Consider the following 23,048-nt stretch of genomic DNA (forward strand, 5'->3'; position numbering starts at 1 on the left):
TGGGTTGGCAGTTGAGCTACCAGTGTAGGTAGTGTTCAGTGGTTCCTATGTGTACTTAGCTCAAAGGTTAGTGGTTCAAGGATGAATATATTTACTCTAAATGTCAGAATGTTCTACTAAACTAACAACCTGTCTTTCTGTCTATCTACAAAACCAAATCAGAAAAAAAAATCAAAATGCAAAAAGAAATGCAAATTTTTACTTGACTTTCATTTAACTTACCTAAGATATTTCAGGATTTGTCTGGTCAACGTTGTTTCATTAGTTAATATACATCCATTACTGCATTTTGAACCTGCAACATGTTAGAAAAAAACATGTTGTTTATCAGTGTTTATCAGTCCGGCAGAAGAAATGCTACCATTCTTTCTCACAAAACATTTGACACAGAGAATATCAAGTGATGAAAATATTTTAGCTTCTGCAGATGCGCCTTTCTATTGTGTGCAGTGTGTGGTTTTGCATTGTCTTGAAATAAAATGGATAAGTGTCCCTGCCAAAGATGTTTTAAGGCAGCATGTATTGCATAGATCTCAAAAAACTTTTCTGCATTAACGCTGTATCACAAAAGTGTGCTGATAACAGTATGGATGGTGTCATCTATATATTTATCTATTGTCTGTCAAAGGTCAAAAGCACAATACACTATTTAATACCCTTTGATTTCAGGAAGCAAAGGATAAGCGGGTGCCTGAATGCTAGTAAGGTACAGTGCTAGTCAAACGCTTGGACACACCTTGAATTCAGTGTTTTTTTTTTTATTATTTAAAAAAATGTTCTAATACTAATACTAATTCTAATACTAAAGTCATCCAAACTTCACATCCAAAGTCAGACATTCTAAAGCAGAGATTTAGAATGTAGAATTTTTAGAGAAACTCCTCTTGTTTAGTTATTAGCTTTGCACAGCTTGGCATTTCCTCTGCTTTATGAGGTAGAGTCACCTGGAATTTCAGGTTTTCAGTTAACAGCTGTGCTGAACTTGTCAAGAGTTAATTACTTGTTTTTTTGACCTCTTAATGTGTTTGAGAGCATCGGTTGTAAAGTTGTGAAGAGGTAGAGTGACAGGTATACAGTGAATAGCTCTATTAGAGAAATATTCTAAACCATATTATGGCAAGAACTACTCAACTAAGTAAAGAAAAAATACTTTAAGAAATAAAGGTCAGTCAATCTGAAACATTTCAAGAACTTTTTGAAAGTATCTTCAAGTGTAGTTGCAAAGACCAACAAAAATGGTATGATGAAACTGGCTCTCATCAGGACCGCCCCAGGAAAGGAAGAGCAAGAGTTACAGCTGTGGCATAAGATAAGTTCATCAGAGTTAACAGCCTCAGAAACTGCAAGTTAACAGCTCCCCAGATAAGAGCACCTAAATCAGGGGTCGGCAATTAAGTTTGGCCGCGGGCCAGATTTATTCCAAGCCATTACATGGCGGGCCACAAGCACTTGGCGGGGGGGGCTGACATTCAAGTGGGCTGATGTGGGTGAAATCTGTGGACTGACCACTGGGGGCGCTATTAATGATATACCTGTTTGTTAAATAAAAATAAAAAAAACGAATAAAAAAAAAAAAACAGAATAAAGAAGCTAGCAGTTATCTAACAGCCCGTGTCAAAAAATCTTTAATAAATTTTTCTGTTTTGGAAAATTAAGTTTCTAAATAAAGAGCATTTTTGAGACGGACTGTCCGATTTTTTTTTTTTTTCATTATAGTTCAACCTCCCGGGCCAGATGTTTCTTGCTTGCGGGCCGCATCTGGCCCGCGGGCCGCCTATTGCCGACCTATGACCTAAATGCTTCACAGAGTATTTTGGTTTGTTTAACACTTTTAAGTCATTACATGATTACTTATGTTTTTATAGTCTAAATGACATCAGTATATTGTCTGGGAAAAATGTACCTCTGCTCTAAGAGAGGAAAAAAGTCATCCCACACCAGTTATAGGACATAGTGTGTTCAAGTATAAACTGTTTCTTTATTACCAGTATAACTAGTTTTAAGTTAAGAAATTGGATTATTTCTTTAAGACTTGATTTGAGGCTTTCTCAGTTAAGACACAGGGCCACATCGATGCATTAAAACAGCTGTCTCCACATCTGCTTTTAGGTGCGGAGTGTAACCGAAGAGGCCTACAGTAGCCTCCTCTAGCAGCTTGCTAAGCCTTACAAATTAGCGCTACGTCATAGCTTGGTGGTTGTGAGGTTTTTTGATTTTCTGTCCGTGTTGGATTACGAGGTTCCGTGGCGGCTCACAGAGCTTTTCACTCCAAACCAGGCTGTGTGTGTTTGATGAAGGCCAGCTCTGGCTGAAGGACTCCAGGCCTCCGTTTATTTGCACTGCTAAACAGTCCATGCACAGAAGTGGGAAGAGGCAGGGGGACAGAGCTGTATAATTTGTTTTATAAGACACGCCCTCTTACTATCAACCATACGGGTAAGTTCTAAATCACTCTCAACCAGAGAACTAGTGCACTATATTGTGGTCCGCCCTATCTAAGAGCCTTAATCCTTAATGATTATTGTATAGACTACATACCTGGTATGCTACAACTGTCCAAATAGACTAGACTGTAAAGTGTTAGCATTGTTAGCAAGTGTTAGCTAGCTTGCCTCTACAAGATATATATTTCAACTTGTTGAAGATCTTATAATCATTGATATTTGGGCGAAAAGTGTATGTTGACCAAAATGTATCTGGTTTGGGCCTAAGAACAGCTTATCAGAGACTAGCAATCAGTTCATTTATTTCCTTATTCAGTGATCAATAAGCAAAAAATAAGCACTCAAACATAATAAGTCTAACTAACAAAGCACTAAAGAACTTACTAAAGAATAGGTTTATGCTACCACAGTGTTACTAAAATGTCTACTAAAATACAGAGGTGTCATGTAACAAAGTACAAATTCTTCGCTACCTTACTTAATTAAGTAGAAACTTTTGTTATCTATCTTTTACTAAAGTAATTCTTTATCAGATGACTTTTTACTTCTACTCCTTACATTTTTACTCAATTATTTTAACTTTAAATGTGAAAAAAAAATAGCCTCGTTACCGCAATTTCGTTTAAGCTTTTTTTTATTCCAAAAAACAAAAAAAACTTCTCCAGATAAATCTCTCCATCCAGATAGAGTGAATCTGATTGTGGTTGCCTGAGAATTATACAACAGTTAGGTCCGACCTCACAATCTGATTGGTTGAGAAGTGTTCTAGCCGTGATGATATTTGTGATAACATCGTGGCCTTCTCACACTAAACTTGTATCACTCCGCCGACGCGTTGCCGAGTAACGGCATATATATACAGGGCAGCTTTGAATCATCAACGGCATCAGCAGCAGCGTTAGCTTAGCACAGGCTAGCGCTCAACCGCGGCACACTCGCCCGCAGCCCGCAGCGCTGACTCGTCTTTTGTGGAAAAAAGGGAAAGAAAATCGCTCGGCTAATGCCGTCTGACAGCCATAACGGTAACTTAACCAGCCAGGCTAGGCTAAGCTAAGTTAATGCTGAGCTAAAGCAAGCTACGCTAACCACAGTCCAGTCCAGGCGGCTAGCTGAAACCAACACCACCCAGCAAAACAAGCAGAAATGCTCAAAAATGCACAGTGTTCACCTGTAGACGACTCCACAAAGCAGGAGAGGAGAGTATTAGCGTTATTTCACGCTCCTAACGTTACGGTTTTTAAGGCTTTAATACACTGCCTGGCCAAATCCTGGTATTGTCATCTTGGAATATGGCTGTGCCATCAGGAAAGAAAAAACCTGGTCTATATTCAGTATATTCAGGTAGTCAGCTGACCTCATTCTTTAAGCACATACTGTTGCTGAACCTAAACCTGCAGAACAACTGCAGCATCAACCCCACATCATTTACTTACCTAAATCCAGGTGATGCCTTGAGTTGATACTTCAACTTCTACAGTAGTATTTTAAACCCTAGTGTCTATACTTCCACTTACCGAGTAATAAATGTGAATATTTTGACACTGACATACAAGTGTGTAATAATTTAAGTGTGTGAATTGGGACACAGCCTCAATTCTTGGAATCGTCCATAACTCCATAAAGTTTCCATTGTCTAAGGCTCCAACCAATCCGCAACAGAAGAAACTGTGAGTGGGCGTGGCTTTGAATGCAATTTATTTATTTGTTTTATGCTCTTTGCGTACTCCGGCTCCACCCACTGCGCGTGGAGGAATGCGTTCGTCCAACCGTAGCACAGTAGGCGTGACACATCCAGCCAATCGTGACTCAGGGGGGCGTGGCCTGAGGGACTCCGGAGCGGGTAACCAAAGCCAGGTGTGGAGTTTGTGGATCTGGGAGCTGCTGTCTGGTGCTGCGATCCCCGCGTAGGGAGCAAGAAGGACAGTTCATCGCTTTCTGCTGCCGTGCTGTGCTGGCTCTGGAGAGGGGGAGACCACAGAAACTCCATAAAACATGCATTCTGTAGGACGTGGCTTGCATTCCTCCACCCACTTGAGGTTAGTTTTATCATTTGCTTCTTTAGAAATGCATTACTGCTTGTTTCAGTGGTTTCAGTGCTAAAAGTGAAACTTTCTCAGCCTCTGAAAATGTTAATGGAGGGTTTGTGTATGGAGCTTTAAATGAATGGAGCATATTTTAACATGATTTCCCTCCTCAGGCTGTTCAGAGTTGTTCCACATAAAAAATGCCTGTCTGTTGTTTTGCAGAATTTTGGCAGCTTTATTATTTGTGCTGTGCTGCTTTCAGTCAGGGAAAAGTCAGGTAAGTTGAGCTGTTGCTTTTGCTCTTTTGGCTCAGTTTCCCCAGTGTGTCGCAACTGGCTTGTTTTTTTCCATTTCCATTGCCTTCCATGCTTCGTTTTTTATATCACTCGTTTCGACACACACTTGTGGATGAGAAATGAATGAAACCCCAGCTCCCTCACGTACTTACGCACTTATGCACAAATAGCTAGTTCAGTCTAGTACACCAGATAACATACACTTTTTCTGCTAATACTCACATTAGTGAGTTATTAATTAATTAATATGATATTATTAGTATAACAGTAATAACATATTTACAGTACTAAATTATTTTGTTTTTATTAGTAGACCTGTACTCCCCGTACTACCAACTGAAATGGTCTGTTATTAATAGTACAGTATAAAACAGTAATAATATGCTCTGTTTTTATTGGTATTATCATAGTACTACACAGTGTATTTATCTGATGTTATTAGTATTGCAATAATAAAATTCACAGTACAAAATTAATTTGTTATTATTGATATATTTATACTCGCAGTACTACCTACTCCAATAATCTGTTATTAATAATACAACAGTAATAATACTCACAATATTACATACCGGTCTGCTCTGTTGTTATTGGTATACCAGTAATAATACTCACAGTACTAAACTCTGAATTGCTCTGTTAACATTAGCATACCTGTACTCACAGTACTACCTATTGAATTGCTCCTTTATTATTAGTATAACAATAATAATGTTTGTATTAGTAAACTCTTTCCTATGTTGTTAGTGGTATACCAGTATTTATAGTATTACCTACTAAATTGTTTTTGTTTCTATGCCAGTAATATTACTCACAGTACTAATCAGTAAATTGCTCTAATATTATTAGTATACCAGTAATAATACTCACAATACTACAGAGTAAATTGCTCTGTTGTTATTAGTATCCATGAACTTTTCTTATAACCTTTAATTTCGTAGCAGTATCACCTACTAAGTTTCCCTGTTTTTGTTTCTATGCCAGTAAAAATAATAATACTCAAAATACTGCACACTGAATTGCTGTTGTTATTATTAGTATACCAGAAATAATACTCACAGTACTACACAGTAAGTTGACCTGTTATTGTTAAGATTCCAGAAAAAATACTCACAGTACTACCTGCTGAATTGATCTGTTATTATTGATATACAAATAATAATACTCACAGTACTACATATTGTATTGGTCTGTTATTATTAATATACTAGTAATAATGCTCATAGTACTACACAGTGAATTGTGAATTGTTCTGTTATTATTAGCATATCAGGAATAATGCTCACAGTACTACTTACCCACTACTTTGTTACTATTGTTATACCAGTAAAACCTTTTGGATTGCGATGTTCTTAGTACCACTAGTAATAATATTAGAATTATAACTGTTATCAACACTTGAGGTAGTATTATTACTGTAGAACCCTCTGGTGGTGCAACAAAAGTCAGTACATTGTCAGTACGTTAATTTTCCTCTCTTTTCAGAGATGCACAGAGGGATTCACATACGACTCCCGTTCCAGGCAGTGCATCGGTCAGTAGGTCAAAGTTCAGTAGTACAACATCACTATGTTAAAAACCGTAGCACGGTTGTGAGGCTTCTTGTTGTCTCTTCTTTACCAAAGCAGATGTGGACGAATGCCGTACTGGGCAGAACCCTTGCCGGGGTGACATGCGCTGCGTTAACCAAAACGGGGGTTACCTGTGCTTGCCCAGGAGCCTTTACTCCCAGCCCTATGCCAGAGCAGAGCCACCAGTATACCCAGAGGCATCCTACCCTGACACCTCAGTAGGAACTCCTGACCAGCTTCCGCTTTCTCCACCCCTGGGCCCCAGAACTGGCCCTGGCCCAGGCCCCAGCTATCCCGTAATGAGGTCCTCTACTCCATGCCTCCTAGGATACACACTTGGAGAGGATGGCACGTGTATTGGTGAGTATGCCCTTAAATTGTATAGATATGCTCTTTTTACAGGGCCTAATTCAGTTCTCTGCATTAGATTCATAGTAGTTAGCAATAAATTAGGTTGCGGTTTAAGGATCTGAGTCTGGATAATTTGAAACCTCCACCATGTGCTTCCACTAATTGACCATTTTATTAGAAACTCCTACCCTGTGTTTCTAATCAGTGGCCACTTTATGAGCTCCACCTAACTTACAGACCAACTATATAGGTGTACAGTTATAGGCTGTAGCCCATCTGTTGATACACAGTTTGCCAACTGTCCTTTACTCCATTCATCACTGGGAAGTTTTTAACCACAGGAGCGCTGCTGACCCAAAAATATCCAGCACAGAGAGGCGCTGTGGTCAGAAACTGACCACTGATGAATGGCTACAAGATGGCTAACACATCCTGCATCACAGATGGGCTGCAGTCTCAAACTGTACACCAGAGGGATGGAGATGCAAAGGGTTTCTAATAAAGTGGCCAATGAGTGAATAAAGTGGCTTATGGAGAAAAGCATCACATTATTAGTTCCAGTGTTCAGGTAAAACAGGACACAGATACGTGCGTTTATGATGGCACTGTGAGATCTCTCCCACATTCTCAGTTTCACAGTATTATGACTAGCTTTTGATCCAGCTTAAAATTTGGCTTCAAACCCCCCGAAAGCACATCCGCTCTACCTGATCGCATTGATGTGGTAATGATTGATCTGCTGATCTGAGTAAACAGCAGTGAAGGCTGGAGCTGTGTGATGCGGGCAGCTGGTGGTATGTTTTTGTGGGCTGGATGAGGCTTTGCTGTGGTGTTTACTCCGTTCTGGATGTTCTTTTAGTGGCTCATGTGTCTCCCGGTGTCTCAGACAGTGCACAGACACAATAAAAGCAGCAGGCTGTAATTTACTCGTATCTGTGGTGGTCTGTGGGGCTTCAGTGGGTCGGGCTATCATCTTAAAGACTTTAGCAGAGGTTGTTGCTACGGTTGGGCTGACTCATCTGTCTCCATTAAGCCACAGAGAGCAGAATCTGCCCTAGCTTAATGTGTAAAATGAGTTGGCCATGTAATAAAACCACGCTGTTAGAATCGATTGGGTGCAGTTTAATGAGTCTTGTAATTGAGCTACATGTAATCTGTGCACCATTGCAAAATGTGTGGTCAGAGTTGAGAGATTGTCCATTAGTTATTCCCACTGTAACCAAAGCTAGCTATCCGCTAGTGCAGGTTACAATAGTTAGCTAGAAACACATTAAAATAGCTGGTGACTGTACTGCTTAGGTTATTATTAGATATCCCACTAACAATACTGATAAATATCCAGAAAACAGCACAGCATACAATAGGTAACTCTGCTAGTTAATGATGATAAAATAGCTAAAGCTGGGTATTTTTCTTTCATTTCTTTGCTTGGCCGAGCCACATACAATGGTGCTTGAAAGTTGAGATTTTCTGTATTTTTGCATAAATAAGACCTAAAACATCATCATATTTTCATCACATAGATAAAGAGAACCCAGTTAAACTGATGAGCATGCATGAAACTACAGCTTATAAGTCATGTTTGTGCCATTTTTTGTATGGTCCTCTTCCTTTTCATGTAGACAGTCACCAAATATTTTTGGCAATAGCTTGAATTCATACATTTCCATAAAATTAATTTGCAGTCATTCCCAATCCTACATATTTGGTAGTGCTTTTTTTATTTTAAGATGCCAGTGCCAGGAGAACTACCTGAAGGTACTGTGTGTGTGTATAAACAGTCTTTTTAAATAAAGTACTGGTGCATTTTTAAAGTTCTCTAAAGAACCTTGATTTAAACTTCAGGGCCCTTGTAATTCTACCAATGAGGTGTGGAGCTACATTGAGCTTGTTAATGGTGTAAAAATAGTGTTTTGTTTTTGTATGTGCAATGCAATGCCCCTATCTCTAGCATTCTAAGTCTTTTGGGAGCATCAGCTAAAAGCGCTGTATTTCGGAATGCTGCTGGCAAACGGAGGTGGGCTATTTAAAAAAGGTTTGTACTCATTAGTATGTTTCACTACACTCCGAATCCATTTCACAATGGATTTCTCCTTAAAGTGATGCAACCCATTCAGTAATAATAACTGATGATGTTGTGGTGAACTGTATTTTAGTGCTCCAGACTAGAGTATGCTGTAATTTTGGAGTGTGCACATTGCAGAGGAATGGGATGCCAGTCCCAAATGCGTTCTCCAGTCCTCTGCCAGTGTCTTTTAGGGTCACTTTGATAGATTTGCAACTCACTACGTCCACAAGGCATACGCTTTAAAAAGAAGGCACTCATTTTTCCAGAGAAAAAACGCATTCCCCTGAAATCAAGTGGAACTGGCTAATAGGTGGAAAGTGGAGCCAGTTATTCAGCTCAGCTCAGCTTGTTTCAGCTTAGAGACAGATAATCAGCTCTTTTGGGGCATTAGGAAAATCTCTCAGACTTTTGGGTTCTGTAAGCCTTGTTTGGGTAAGCCGCGAGAAAGCCCGCTCTCTTCAGCATATTGTGGTAAACCACGCCAGTGGTGAGGTCATCAGATGTTGAGAGAGGTTTCCCATTGGCGGGCTGGGGTACTCTGCCGTTTGGGGGAGGGGTTATGGTGTATGTGAATGTGCTGAAAGATGTTATGGTGCTGGAAATATGCAGACTGCAAGCATGCCATCAGTCATCTGACAGTAATGGCTTTGTGAGTGTGTGTAGGTAGGTGTGTGTGTGTGTGTGTGTGTGTGTGTGTGTGTGTGTGTATAGTGGGCAAGGCAGGGAATGCCAATGGCACAGACAAAAACACTAACTGCGTCGTCCCCACAGAGCCTTTGAAACTGTCCATCACAGACATCATGTACCTTGTACCCCTCAAAATAATTGTTATCCCTCTGTGAAAAATGCATTGTTTCTTGTGTATACTGTAAGTTGTACAGGTTTTAGAGACAGGCTAATAAACTAATGACATTTGTAGAACCTATTTTAGGGCTGTGCTCGGGCTAAGAATGACCCACCACCCGACTAATACATGCTCTGTGGTGGTCTATCCTGTGGGGTCCTGACCATTGAAGAACAGGGTGAAAGGAGGGGATAATAAAGTATGCAGAGAAAAAAAAGGGAACACAGTCTGTAATTATAAAAAAAATAAAATGCACCCACATGCTTGGTGGAGCTAAAAAAACGAGTGCAGTAACAAAAAGGTGGTCAAATATTTTAATATATATTTTTCGAATTATAAGGCACATTTAAATCCTTTAATTTTTTCCAAAATTCAACAGTGTGCCTTATAATCCAGTGCGCCTTAAGTATGAATTCTACCATTAGTGGCATTAGCATTAACTGTTAGCTGCTAATGGCAGCACTAGCTCTTTAGCTGTTCGGAGTTTTTGTTAAAACAAGCTACATGGGGAAAAAAAACGCTAGTTGATAGCACCCTGGGTTTCAGGGTTCCTCAGTCTAACGCTATTGAGCGGCATCCGCTATTGAGCGGAGTTAACCACGGCTGGCTAGCACTCCCTACTGGGGCTGGTTAGCGCTGATAACCGCAGATGGCTAGCGCTGCTTACCACAGCTGGCTAGCGCTGCTAACCTGTGGACAAAATACTGAAATTCTAAGCTTATAGAATAAACAGAAGCACTTTACTCACCCAAATAATCATTTTTCAGGAAATAAATCTGTGTAGATTAATATCCAGTGCTCGTTTGATTTGAAAAAATGTTTTTTTTTTTAAGAATTACAGTTTTGTTAACTTAGGTGCCCCCCAGCATCGAGACCTGCTGATTTAAAAGGGAAACATGGGGACACCCTTGCTCACTTAATGCACCTTATAATCCAGTGCATCTTATGTTTGAAAATAGACCAGAAAATAGACGTTTATTAACAGTGCGCCTTATAATACGGCCGCCTTATAGTCTATGCCAACAACAGTGACAGTTAATTTTACAGCACCATTTCCCACCTTCTGTTTATTCCTTGTTAATGAAGTTTATGACTGATATTCTGCATGTAATTACCTGGCAAAATATAAGTTACTAAACTTAAAAACATGATTTGTCAAGAATTACTGATTAATAAGAATAGTAATAAATAAGGTGTATTACTAAAAAGTAATACAGCTTCATTTAGGGGTTAAAAACTGGAAACCAGGTGTGATTTATATTTATAGATTGGCAAGTTTCCTGTGCAACCATTTGAGAAATTGCAGCAATGTTCTCTTTAGTCTTGCTTGAGTTGCTTCAAAAGTTTGCGTTTGTGGGCGGAGCATGGATGCACAATTTACAAGGCACTCAGTGTGCTGGCACCAGTGGAGTCTAGGTCTGATATCTAGAATTAGCTTGAACTCTTATTAGAGTCTGGTGTTGTTTAGTCTAGCCACAGCCGCCATGCTCTCTGTTTGCCGTTACGTCTGTAGCTAATGATGTGTGTCTGGAGAGCGGTAGACCATTTCATGTGTCCATCAACTCAACAGGAGGTCCACTAGTGAGGTCAGCCCCCCAAATGATGACATCATTAAGCCAGTTGTGGTCCAGAAGGCTGTATGTTGAGTTTCTAAGTGAAGCAGGCGTTTAGGCCATTTGTCAGTGTGGTACCATTTCTAGTAAATGAGTATCCACTGTGAACCTCTATCAGATGGGTTTGTTAAATACAGTGGAATATCTCTCTCTGTTGTGCTTTTCGGGTCATTTTTACTGGGTGTCAATTCTTTGCAGAATGGCCACATCTGCATCTTCATCTACATATTTCTTCTTCTTAAAAAATAAAGGAGTCTTATAAAGGTCAAACTTCCCATACTTTCCCCAAAGATCCCATACTACACTGTGAATGGATAAAAAAATCAATAAAGATTTAAGATGTATGTTACTGTGCTAGCTAGCTAGCCAAGGCTAGCCAAATTAATATTACCCAGCCAGCCAATCTAACCAGATGAACGTTAGCAGAAAGACAGCAAGCAACACCTTACAAAAGATTGTTTCTTTAAGACATTGATTGGAATGTGAAGGGTGAAGAAGGATGATGTGCCCACATTATTTATCTGGACAGATAGTTCAGTGAAGCCTGTAGGAAGGATTGTAGGATTGTAGAAACTAAGTTAATAACTAACTAGCCAGCAAGCTAGCTAACACAAGTTTTCAATACAAAGGTGATTACCTCGCTACCTTCCATGTAATCCAGTTGCTGTAGTCTTTTAGCCAAAGAATCTTTCACTTCTTTCTGACCATGTTTTGACTGATTTCACCATTAATTTAGGGAGGTGTGCGAGGTTAGTTCTACACACAGGTGCTAAAATTTACACTGGTGGATATTCTGCTGGCTCCCTCTTTTTTAATTTTCAGTTTGAAACTGTTTCCTATAGAAAACACAGTGCATAGTCAGCCAATTATAACAAAATCTTTTTTTACATATATCAGTCTTAGAGGTGCTTTTTGAAGTTTCCACCTCTATGAGCCAATTCCAAAGAGCCCAGTCCTTTTACACCCATACTTTCCTTGTATCACACTAGACCACACGTACCAAACCGACCACCCTGCTCCTGCTGCAATGTAGGCTGTGTCTCACCTTAATTAAACAATCTATATACAGTATTTTAGTTTTTAAACACTGCAGAGGTGTTGCTTGACTGAACCCGGCCCGCCAGGAAAGTGATGCAAATGAACAGTAAAGGTGTTTGTGTTGTGTATCGAATTCCTTCCATGCCTCCTTTTAAGTATATTCTCTTTATTTCAACTTAATGTAAGCAACTAGTGCATGAAGAGAAAGAGATATGGCTTTAAACTTTGGTGTGAATGTTGTGTTCCATGCAGTTGCTGAGATCTCTGTCAGGATTTGCCAGCTTGCGTGCACTTCATCACATCACTGGATCTGATTTGGAAGCCAAACCAACGGCTGTATATTCCACAATCACCTCCTTTAGGTCTTGCGTTAAGTTCTGTATGGAAAATTGGCCCGCAATGTTTGATATATCTCTCTCTCTCTCTCCACACAACTTATCCCTTTTATTTCCCCCCAGTCTGTCCCCCCAAGTCGGTCTCTTTTTTGCTTTATCTTTCCCGCTTCGTCTTAATGATGAGTGCTGTAAGTTCAGGCCCTCGCTGTGTTCTGCTAAACGAGTCTATATATGGACCTGAAGTGAACCTTTCCAAAAACGGGCCAATTCTCCTTGCCCCGGCGCTCCACGTCTGCTAACTCTGCCCTGCTGTGGCGCATGTGTAGCCCACATGCTGTGCCCACCTCCCTCCATTCCTCAGTGGAGTCTGCAGTCTTAAAGCAGTATTTCACCAAATATTAGATTTAGGCAATAAGTGGCGCTATATTGGTGTGAATGTAATTAGATATACAGTTGCTAAAGCTATTAACATTAAACAGTGAATGAAAATTAGCAGAGAAGATGGAGGAAAAATCTGTTGTGTGTACCTCTTGTAAATTGCCCTCAAACAGCCAGTGAAGTGGGATACTCTGAATACAAGATGATACATGAGTTTACAAGAGGTTACATGCAGTACCTATCACACTTCTTCACATTCATTAATTTATTAATTCATTAATTTATTCATTCAATGTGTTTTTTTTTCTTTTGATGATAATCCTTGATGAAAATCTGTGAAACTTTGAAATTTTTGGGTTTTCATTAGCTGTAAGCCATAATAAAGAAATAAACGCTTAAAATAGATTACTCTATAGGCCTATGTGATATATCTATATATGAGTTTCACATGTTGAACTGAATTACTGAAATAAACTTGCAACTTTTCAATGATATTCTTTTTTTTTGATGCACTAGTATATGCAATTAAAGCTACAGTAGATATTATTAAATGCATCTACACTTTTCTGTGTTAGCTGTATTAATCATCCTCATAGGCAGATAAGCATGGGCAGGCCTTGTTAGGATGGTTGCCAAGCTGATCACACCTGTAGACCAGATAAACCATCAAACTCAAACTAAAACATACCCTATACTGGTTAAAATCTTAGCTTGAATTGCAGTTTGGTCAGATTCTGCACTAGACGGTGTCTCCCCAAGTGCTGTCTGCTATCAGCCACCCCCAGTGCCTGGATAAACAAGACTAATTATCTGGAGTTAACACTCTATGCCATTCTTCTTACAGACACACACATATGTACACTATTTGCTTTCTTTATAAATGTGTGACTTCACTGTCTGAGAACCGAATGGGGCTGTGATTTCCTCATAAGGAAATGTGCTGGTAACGGGACTCAGCGATATGAGAGAGCGAGCGAGAGAGAAGGCATTGAGCCTGCAATTCTCCCAAGTTGCACTTTGGGAACTGCATTGCATAACACTGCACAGTGTTGGTTTTAGAGGGCTGCTGATGATTAAAATGTGATGAATTTGAAGCCGTGGGAGAGCAGCTCAGTAAAGCCATAACAGTGATGGATTTGACCTGCAGGCATGTTTCCAGCTTTTTGTTCCGTATACCCCTGGGTCACTTTATTTCACTTGCAGACAGGTAAAGTGTAGTGTGCTTCAGCTGTAAACATCTGGCTTATGGTAGTCAAGTGAGCATGTTTAATGAAGGACTAACGTCTTTATACCATACCGATTTATACCAAGTGAACATACAAGGAGATTTTGTCAGTAAAAAAGTATAGAAGTCTACGTAGTAAAACGCCTAATGTTGCAAACAAGTATGAGTATGAGATATGAGTTTTCATACAACACATTAAAGAGCTGCAATGATATTGTGAATAACAGCAAACTCAAATTGCATTGCCCATTTGCAACCGAGACTGCAGACTATGCTCACCTGACATAATGAAGCTGGAGGTAGAGTGAGGTATAGCAAGATACAATGAGTTAGAGTGGAGTAGAGTGTGGTAGAGTGAGGTAGAATGAGGCAGAGGGAAGTAGAGCAAGACTAAGTGAGAAAAAGTGAGGTATAGCAGTGAGGTGAGTTATAGCAGAGTAAGGTATAGCAAGGTAGAGCAAGGCAAAATGAATTAGTGAGGTAGAGTAAAATAGAGCTAGGCAAAGTGAGGTAGAGTAAAATAGAGCTAGGCAAAGTGAGGTAGAGTAAAGCAAAGTGAATTAGTGAGGTAGAGTAAAATAGAGCTAGGCAAACTGAGGTAGAGTAAAGCAAAGTGAATTAGTGAGGTAGATTAAAATAGAGCTAGGCAAACTGAGGTAGAGAAAGGCAAAGCAAGGTATGGCAAGGTAGAGTGAGGTACAGCAAGATGAGGTAGAGGTCCACAGTAAACAAACACACACCAACTTCTTACTTCTGGGAAAAACGAGTGTAGCCAAAGCAACTGCCCAAAAGCCTTTGGCGAGTGTGAAATAGTGAGGTAGACTAAGATAGAGCAAGGCAAATAAAGGTAGAGCAAGGCAAAGTGAGGTACATCAAGGTAGAGCATGGTATAGCAAGATGAGGTAGAGGTCCACAGTAAACAAACACACACCAACTTCTTACTTCTGGGAAAAACGAGAGTAGCCAAAGCAACTGCCCAAAAGCCTTTGGCGAGCTTAAATGCATGTATCTTTTTTCAATATCATATACCCCTAATAACATGTATGTGCAAAGCTAAAAAAAAGCTTTTTAAATATCTTTTTAAACATGTGTTTTAACCACATGTTTTTACCACAGCTGGTGGGTATGAGAAAGAAGTAAGACATTTAATGTTGTAACCACCTGCTCATCCAATTAACCATCTTAGCTTTTGACCAGTATAGCATATGCTTTCATTTAACTTTGATAGACTTGCATTACCAAGCTTATTGGTTAAATTGGTTGAATGGTTTGGCAAAGCTGATGGACTGGTTTGATCAGGCTGATCATACACTGTGAAAAACAACCTAAAGTTTATTGTAAAACACTGGCAGGTGGCAGGTGAATCTAGATGTTTTGGCATATTTTTTTTATGGTATTTCACTTTTACAGAAACCTTTATAGAGTTCATAGCATTCTATTTAATTTCTAATTTTATCCCTTTTGTTCTCACCAATTTCGAAGTCAGACTCCACCTCTTTTTTTTTTTCTGCCGCTGATGCAGCATCACTGGGTATTCAGTGCTCTCTGAGGAAAATGTAGTCACCCAGCTCTGATACATCAGCTAACAGATACCTGTGCTGACCAACATTACACCAGGAGTGATGTGGGGAGAGAGCATCATCTATCCACCCAGAGAAAACAGGGCTAATTGTGCTCTCTCTGACTCTGGCTGCTGATGCCTACCAGCATGATACAGAATCCTTGGATCATAGTAGCAGGTCTTTAGTCTGCTGGACTTAAGCCCCCAGAGTTCACATCATTTTACTGTAATATTATGGTTTGATTGTATTTCCTAACAAAATCTACAGACATTTTTTACAGTGCTTGGTCATACTGGTCACAGTCAGTCAGCTTAACCAGGCAGCTTGACCAGCTTGAGCTGACCAGGCTGTTCTTGTCAGTAGGGGAGTGTGTGATGATTTAGCACTTAGCACCATTTTAGCACCATGCTAACTTGTGTTTTTTAGTTTTAACCATCAACTTTCAAGCTGCTTATGTCTTTCTGACACATTACTTTCTCTAAAGTTGAGAAGAAGTACAGAACAGGGCTAATCACTCCTACTTTTGTCTTTTTTTGCAGATATCGATGAGTGTGAGGCAGAATCCCATCAGTGCAATCCCACACAGGTGTGCATAAACACAGCAGGCGGATACACTTGCTCCTGTACAGAGGGCTACTGGCTGGTGGGTGGGCAATGCCAGGGTGAGTATCAGAGGTCAGTCACATCGGGGGAAAGCTGATGTAGATGTGGAGGCCCATTTCCCCTCTGATTCCTGTTTATAACATGCAGACATATTGCAGTCTAAACAAATGAGAACTACACAAACAGACACAATATGTGAGATTTCGAAACAAGCTAAACAAGAACAATAGCTTCAGTGTGTGAGTGGAATGTGCCAGAATTCGTGTGGTAGTGTGTTAGAGTAGCCTCTATTTCTCTGTTCTATACCAAGTGTCCGTTCATTGAGGACACGGTCTTATTTGCACATCTTGCACCAATTGTTTAGATTAGCAGTTTGCTGAAATATCCACATACCACAGTTTCTCCTTTACTCCAGATGTAGTCCATCATTCTAGTCATGTTTATTGTCTGTATTTGATCCTTGCCGTTTGGGATCAGAAGGACCCAATTAGTCCAAAAACTACATTTTAGCTTTTTACAGTAAGTTAATAATTATGTTTTAAACATAAAAATTACCTGACTCATGTTTCTGTCTGGACTTTTTTCAGTTAATTGAGTGTAATGTGATCATGTGATCACTAGATGTTACCCGCAGTGTCTCCATATGAGGCCAACGGGTCAATGTTTTAAAAATTAAGTATCATGGTGCAGAGATGCAGAAATGTAATGTCCTTTTATGAGGACACAGAGTTTCAAGAGGATAAACAGGTATTTTATACATTATTAAACACTTTCACATAGTGTGAGAGGCATGTGTGTTTGTGCTATTTGGTGCATATTATTACCTATTAATGAAAATAGCTATGTGGCTTCACTGCAAATCTAAATACACCGAATTCGAAGTTGAGTGTCGATAAGTAAGGCCTACTCATTGGACACAGTTTTAACACACAATACCATTGACTTTAAAGCAGGTTTGTAACAAAAGTATTGGGACTCCTGCTCATTCTTCGTTTCTTTTGAATTTTATGGTTTTAAAAAGATTTTGTCCCCCCTTTTTACAGTGACTGTTTCTATTGTCCATGAAAAGCATTCTGCTACATTTTGGAGAATTGCTATTAGGATTTGATTGCATTCAGTAGAACAATAGTGAGGTCACAGTGATAATAATTGGATGGATCACCCTCATTCCAGGGAAGACAGTTCCATTACTCTGCAGTTCAATGCTGGAGGTTTTTATCCCCCTAGCTTTAACATGGTGCCATTTGGTTCATGTTAATCTGCTCCTGAGTTTTATTCTGTTGACAGTACTTTAGTACATGGACTAGACAAACTGTGTGTGTGCAGTTGTGTGTCTGTGTCAGCAATGTGTGCAACATAAACTAGTTGAAAGCATTTATTAAGCAGAAGAGGTGTCCACTGACATTTAAACACATAGTATAGCACTGTACTGATGGGGTTTCAAGATCTGTTGATTGTAAGCTACATTAGCCTTGTAGCTCCAACACTAAAAAAGTTATTTTACCTGTTTATTTAACTCAAACTTCTGTTTTAACCTTCTAATCTCTTTCCACCCAGATATCGATGAATGTCGATATGGTTACTGCCAGCAGCTGTGTGCCAACCTGCCAGGCTCATATTCCTGCTCCTGCAACCCGGGATTTAACCTGAATACTGACAGCAGAACATGCCAAGGTACACAAACACAAACACATTCACACTTAATACACACACAGAGACACACATTAGGAAACGTAATGCTCACACAAAGACTATCATTGCATTAGAATGCCAGTGGTCTTATGATAGGACATCTGTAATTTCAATGAAACTAACATTAAAATACAACATAACATAAAATAAATTTGCTTTCCTCTTTTTTAAGATTTCTTTCTTCAATTACATATTGATGTCGTGCAGCATTATCACCCAGATTGAACCTTGCACGTCGTTCTTTCTCTCTGCAGACATAGACGAGTGTGAGACTCAACCCTGTACGCACGGTTGTCTGAACACGTATGGCTCTTTCCTGTGCAACTGTGACGAAGGCTTCGAACTCGCTGCTGATGGAACGACCTGCAATGGTAAATTAAAAAAATGGCGAAATACACCTTATTGTCTTTTTTTTCTCCCTTAAATAAATAAATATATATTATTGTATATTGTGTGCAAAAACATATACATATAGACACTATTAATACATATAGGTACATACAGAAACTAATATAGTATTCCTTTACCTATATAGTCTGTTGTTTATATGGGACAGGACACTATTACTGTATAAAGGTACATACTCTGCACATGTATATAATACAGATGGGGCACATTATTATTATCATTATTATTATTATTATTATTATTATTATTATTAAACTAATAGAATAAACTGTATTATTTTTAGTACACACAGATATGTACGTAAAAAAAAAAAAAAAATTTCCTGTCTTTAACATCAAAAATTCCCATTTCTCTCTGTTCTGTTTTTAGACCTGGATGAGTGCAGTTTCTCAGACTTCCTATGTCAGCACACATGTTTAAACACTCCAGGGTCGTACTCGTGTGTCTGTCCTCCGGGTTACTATGTTTTCGAGGACGGCAGGACGTGTGAAGGTAATAAACCCGTTTACTAATTTTCACCTGCACTGTTCAGCTCCTAACAGCTCTTAACATTTATAGTCAAGTTTGAATAATGAAATTGCAAATGAAGAGTGAAATATTGATATTATTTTGTTTTATATAGTATTATAATATTATATTATGCTTTATGAAACTTTGTTAGAAAGTTGTGTTTCTTTTACCTGCAGCTCTTATTGATGATGATGATGATGATGATGATGATGATGATGATGATGACGATGATGTTGATGATTAGGATGATGATGGTGAATGTTGATACTCCTGACACTAAAACTAACTGTTGTGTGTTTGATTTCAAAGACCTCAATGAATGTGAGTCTGGTAACAACACGTGTACAACAGCACAAGTGTGTTTCAATTTCCAGGGAGGGTACACATGCCTGGACCCCCTCACCTGTCTTCCGCCATACGTAGAGCTCAGTGAAAAGTGAGTCAGTGAAATATCTCCTTCTTGTGCAGTGAGTAGATGTTCTTGTGGTGTACACATAAGCTGTTGATCATCTTAAATTGATCATCTTAAATTGACATTTTAAATTATTAATATTAAGAGTATTTCACATGTGAAATTATGTGATTAAATATTGAGGCACAAACTTGACCAGACATTAGTATTCTTTCAGCACACCTTTATCTGTTTTAGCAAATTAACTCTTCATATTTATTCTAGTGTCTTTTCAAGTTTTCTATAGTAATTATTTGGAGTAAGAAATACTGCAGGCCTGAAATCTTTATCACAATACAATTTTATTGCAGAGTTTTATATGTCAACAATTGCAATAACACACAATTATACTGAATATTGTTATGAATGGCAAATTAAGTCTCCAGGAGGAAACTATATAGTTTCATCTAATGTTACACTTTGTTCACCAGACTTTATAAAACTGTGATATATAAATATATAAAAATACAATAAATAAAACTGCTCACATTATTAATTAATCTAACTCAATAAATAAATGTATTGAGTTTTACTATTATTATTATTATTATTTACATAAAATATATATATATTTATATATTTATATATATATAAATATATAAAATATATATATATATATATATATATATATATATATTGCTAAAAAAATATATATATATATATATATTTTTTTTTTTTTTTAGCAAACATACATAAAGTTGTTTGTAAAAGTCCTAATGCTCCTTTTCCAGTTACTTTTTTATTCTGTTTTTGATTATTAAAAAACTGAAATGTGGTATATCCACATACTTGCATATTACATTGACCATTAAGGTGCTAACATTTTTACATTTGGCGTCATAAATATTAACTTAAGTTTTTTTTAAGTAAGACAGTTTAATTGTAAATGTTTAATATTAGTTGGGCATTTGATTAACCTTTTTCGCTCCCTCTCTCTTTTCCCCTCTTACTCTCTCTCTCTCTCTCTCTCTCTCTCTCTCTCTCAGTCAGTGCGTGTGTTCTGCAGAGAACCCAGCCTGTAGAGACAGGCCGTTCACTATTCTGTATCGTCACATGGACTTGTCCTCTGGCCGGAGTGTTCCTGCAGACATATTTCAGATGCAGGCGACCACCCGCTACCCAGGAGCCTTCTACATCTTCCAGATCAAGTCTGGAAATGAGGGGCGTGAATTTTACATGCGGGTGAGTGGAGCTCAGTACACTGAATTCATATAACCTCACAGTGCACTCCATTTACTTACATGTCCAGCTTATTCCAAATACCTGTTTATGGTTAAATTAAATCATACATGTGAACTATGATATTCATTATTTGGATAAAATCTGTTCTTGTGCTAATGAAGACAACAAATGTGTTTGTATAGCGCTTTGATGAGCTTTAAACTGAGAGTAAAATAAACCTTTATAGCAGAGGTTGTTTTGCTGTAATTGTTTTGAATGAAATTACTGAAAAACAACCATAAACATATAATAAAATATTATAAAAAATATTATACAAAATATTATTAAGAAGGCAAGGTGTACCTGAAAGAGGGCTATCGTGAAGTTTATGGTGCAGCTGTTTTGTGCAGATAACCTTTTTAGTCTGTGTGTGTGTGTGCGTGTGTGTGTGTGTGTGTGTGTGTGTGTGTGTAAAGTGTGGCCAGTAGAGGGAGCTGTACACACAGGAATGTGTGGGAAACTGTGAGAATTCCCAGTTTGCTTCCAGGTTTTGTTTGGCTGTTTTTTTGTACTGTGGGTAATATCTGACCAGGAGAATAATGTGACATTTGTGTTCAAACAAACATCATTTAATAACCTAATAAATCTCATTTAAAATAATAATTATGTATTGGATTTAAAAATCTGTTTTGATATACAGCATGTTTTATTTAGTGTTTAGTTATTTAGTAATGTCACAAACATCAATGACTTTACATACACTATGATTGTGGACACCCGTTCTAATTAATGCTTTGCATCCATAAAATAATATTAAATCTCTCTGGTCTCTTCTGTTTGTTATGAGCCATCTATCGTATGCTGCAATCTAGTCAGCTAAGAATACTGCACATCTGTATCTAAGAAATTCAAAGAATTTACTGTATTATTATCACCAGAGTCATTGCCCGGGTACATAAAGATCTGGGGTTCAGCCCAGTTAATATTATAGGATACATTTATGGAGTTAAAATATGGAGTAATACAATTAAAAACTTACAACAACAACTGTTATTGCTGTAGTATGTGATCTATAATTCTTCTACAAAATTTAAAACCTATTAAACCTTCACCTCCACTTATAGAACATCACAAAGGTCCAGTTATTACCCTACAAAAATACAACTCAAGACCAGCTGGTCTACCAGAAAAAACATACCTTTTTCTGGTACTATATGTTTTGCCCATGAATATTTAAGAGAACTTGTACATGCATTTTGAGCTGCGCAAGGCATACTTCTCCCGTCGTTACGATAGCAAAGACACACTGACAACTAAAATAGGGCCACTTGTGGTAGTGGGCAGAAACCAGAAATGAAAAAACTATTGGTTTGAAACAGTTTAAATTACAGCACAATATAGTAAACTTGTTATTAATCACTTTCTACCTTTCCTATTCTCCATAGCAAACCAGCAACGTCAGCGCTACGCTGGTTCTGGCTCGGCCGATCAGAGGACCAAAGACTGTTGTCTTGGACCTGGAAATGGTCACAGTCAACAACGTCATCAACTTCCGTGGCAGTTCCATCATTCGCCTCACAATATTCGTCTCTGAGCACCCCTTCTGAAGCCCCTACACATGACCTCTGACATCCATCACCTTCCCGTACCCTTGACCCCCAACATGGACTTTCTGTTACTGCGTTACCCATCAGGCAGCTGCGTTGTTCATATCTGTTCTGGAATGTATTTTACACCTATGACTGCTTTTATTACGTCACCCTCGACCCTCATTGTCTGGACTGACATGTTGCACCGCATAGTGCCTTTCACCAAACTGTGCCTCTTCATTTTTCATTATGGACGATAATCAAAAAGCTGCCTTTTGTAACCCCAGTATTCCTCACGTTCACTGACATACATCCACTCAGAAGGATATTTATGTTGTTTTTCTTTGTTCTTATGAGTTCATGTTTGCATTTGTTTTTCTTCCTCTTCGGGAAGTAGAATCGTTCAAGCTCAGTTTCCTCATTCTTAAAGAGGCTTTTGTTAAAAGTACAACAACTCCCTCTTCGGTTCTTTTCTCCAGTAAACTGTGAAAAACAAGTTACATTAAATGTACACAGTTTTTAAACTTTGCAACCAGTGCCAGTCTTCTGTAGTCTTACAGTAGTATTGTTGTATTCCATCTTTCAGCATTACAGTAGTTTTATAACTAAAGCCATAAAAGCCTCCAGTCCAGCAGGCATCTATCCCACGATTCATCTCTCTTCTCAGTTTTTTTATATGTCAGTGTAACAAGAGAACCTGGTCGGTCAAATAAAGATGAACGTGATGACCTGAGCATGTGTGTAATGTCATTTTATCACACTGCAGTTTCTGTCTACATGTACATTTATGGCGGTTGTATAAAGCTTTTTAAAATCCTGAGTTCTTGTACGTGAATTATCTTACACTGGTAGGAGAATGAATGTAGCCCAGGTATTTGAGATAGC

At 38.5% G+C, this 23,048-nt stretch overlaps 1 protein-coding gene across 2 annotated transcripts; it reads left to right on the forward strand.

Moving 5' to 3' along the window:
• The first annotated feature begins 4,283 nt into the window (after positions 1 to 4,283).
• On the forward strand, positions 4,284 to 22,896 carry fbln5 (fibulin 5). 2 transcript variants are annotated; one of them, XM_022685084.2, is made up of 11 exons: positions 4,284 to 4,480; positions 4,691 to 4,745; positions 6,250 to 6,298; positions 6,390 to 6,695; positions 16,289 to 16,411; positions 17,910 to 18,026; positions 18,299 to 18,415; positions 18,822 to 18,944; positions 19,272 to 19,398; positions 20,400 to 20,595; positions 22,020 to 22,896. In XM_022685084.2, exons 1-11 carry the CDS (start codon positions 4,437 to 4,439, stop codon positions 22,179 to 22,181), a joined length of 1,419 nt encoding a protein of 472 aa, XP_022540805.2. In that variant the 5' UTR covers positions 4,284 to 4,436; the 3' UTR covers positions 22,182 to 22,896. The 2 variants fall into 2 exon arrangements, with proteins under 2 accessions (XP_022540805.2, XP_022540806.2); XM_022685085.2 differs by having other exon boundaries at positions 4,285 to 4,480; positions 6,393 to 6,695.
• The last annotated feature ends 152 nt before the right edge of the window (positions 22,897 to 23,048 follow it).

Source organism: Astyanax mexicanus, chromosome 7, assembly GCF_023375975.1.
Source record: "Astyanax mexicanus isolate ESR-SI-001 chromosome 7, AstMex3_surface, whole genome shotgun sequence".
In the NCBI taxonomy this organism is placed as follows: Eukaryota; Metazoa; Chordata; class Actinopteri; order Characiformes; family Acestrorhamphidae; genus Astyanax; species Astyanax mexicanus.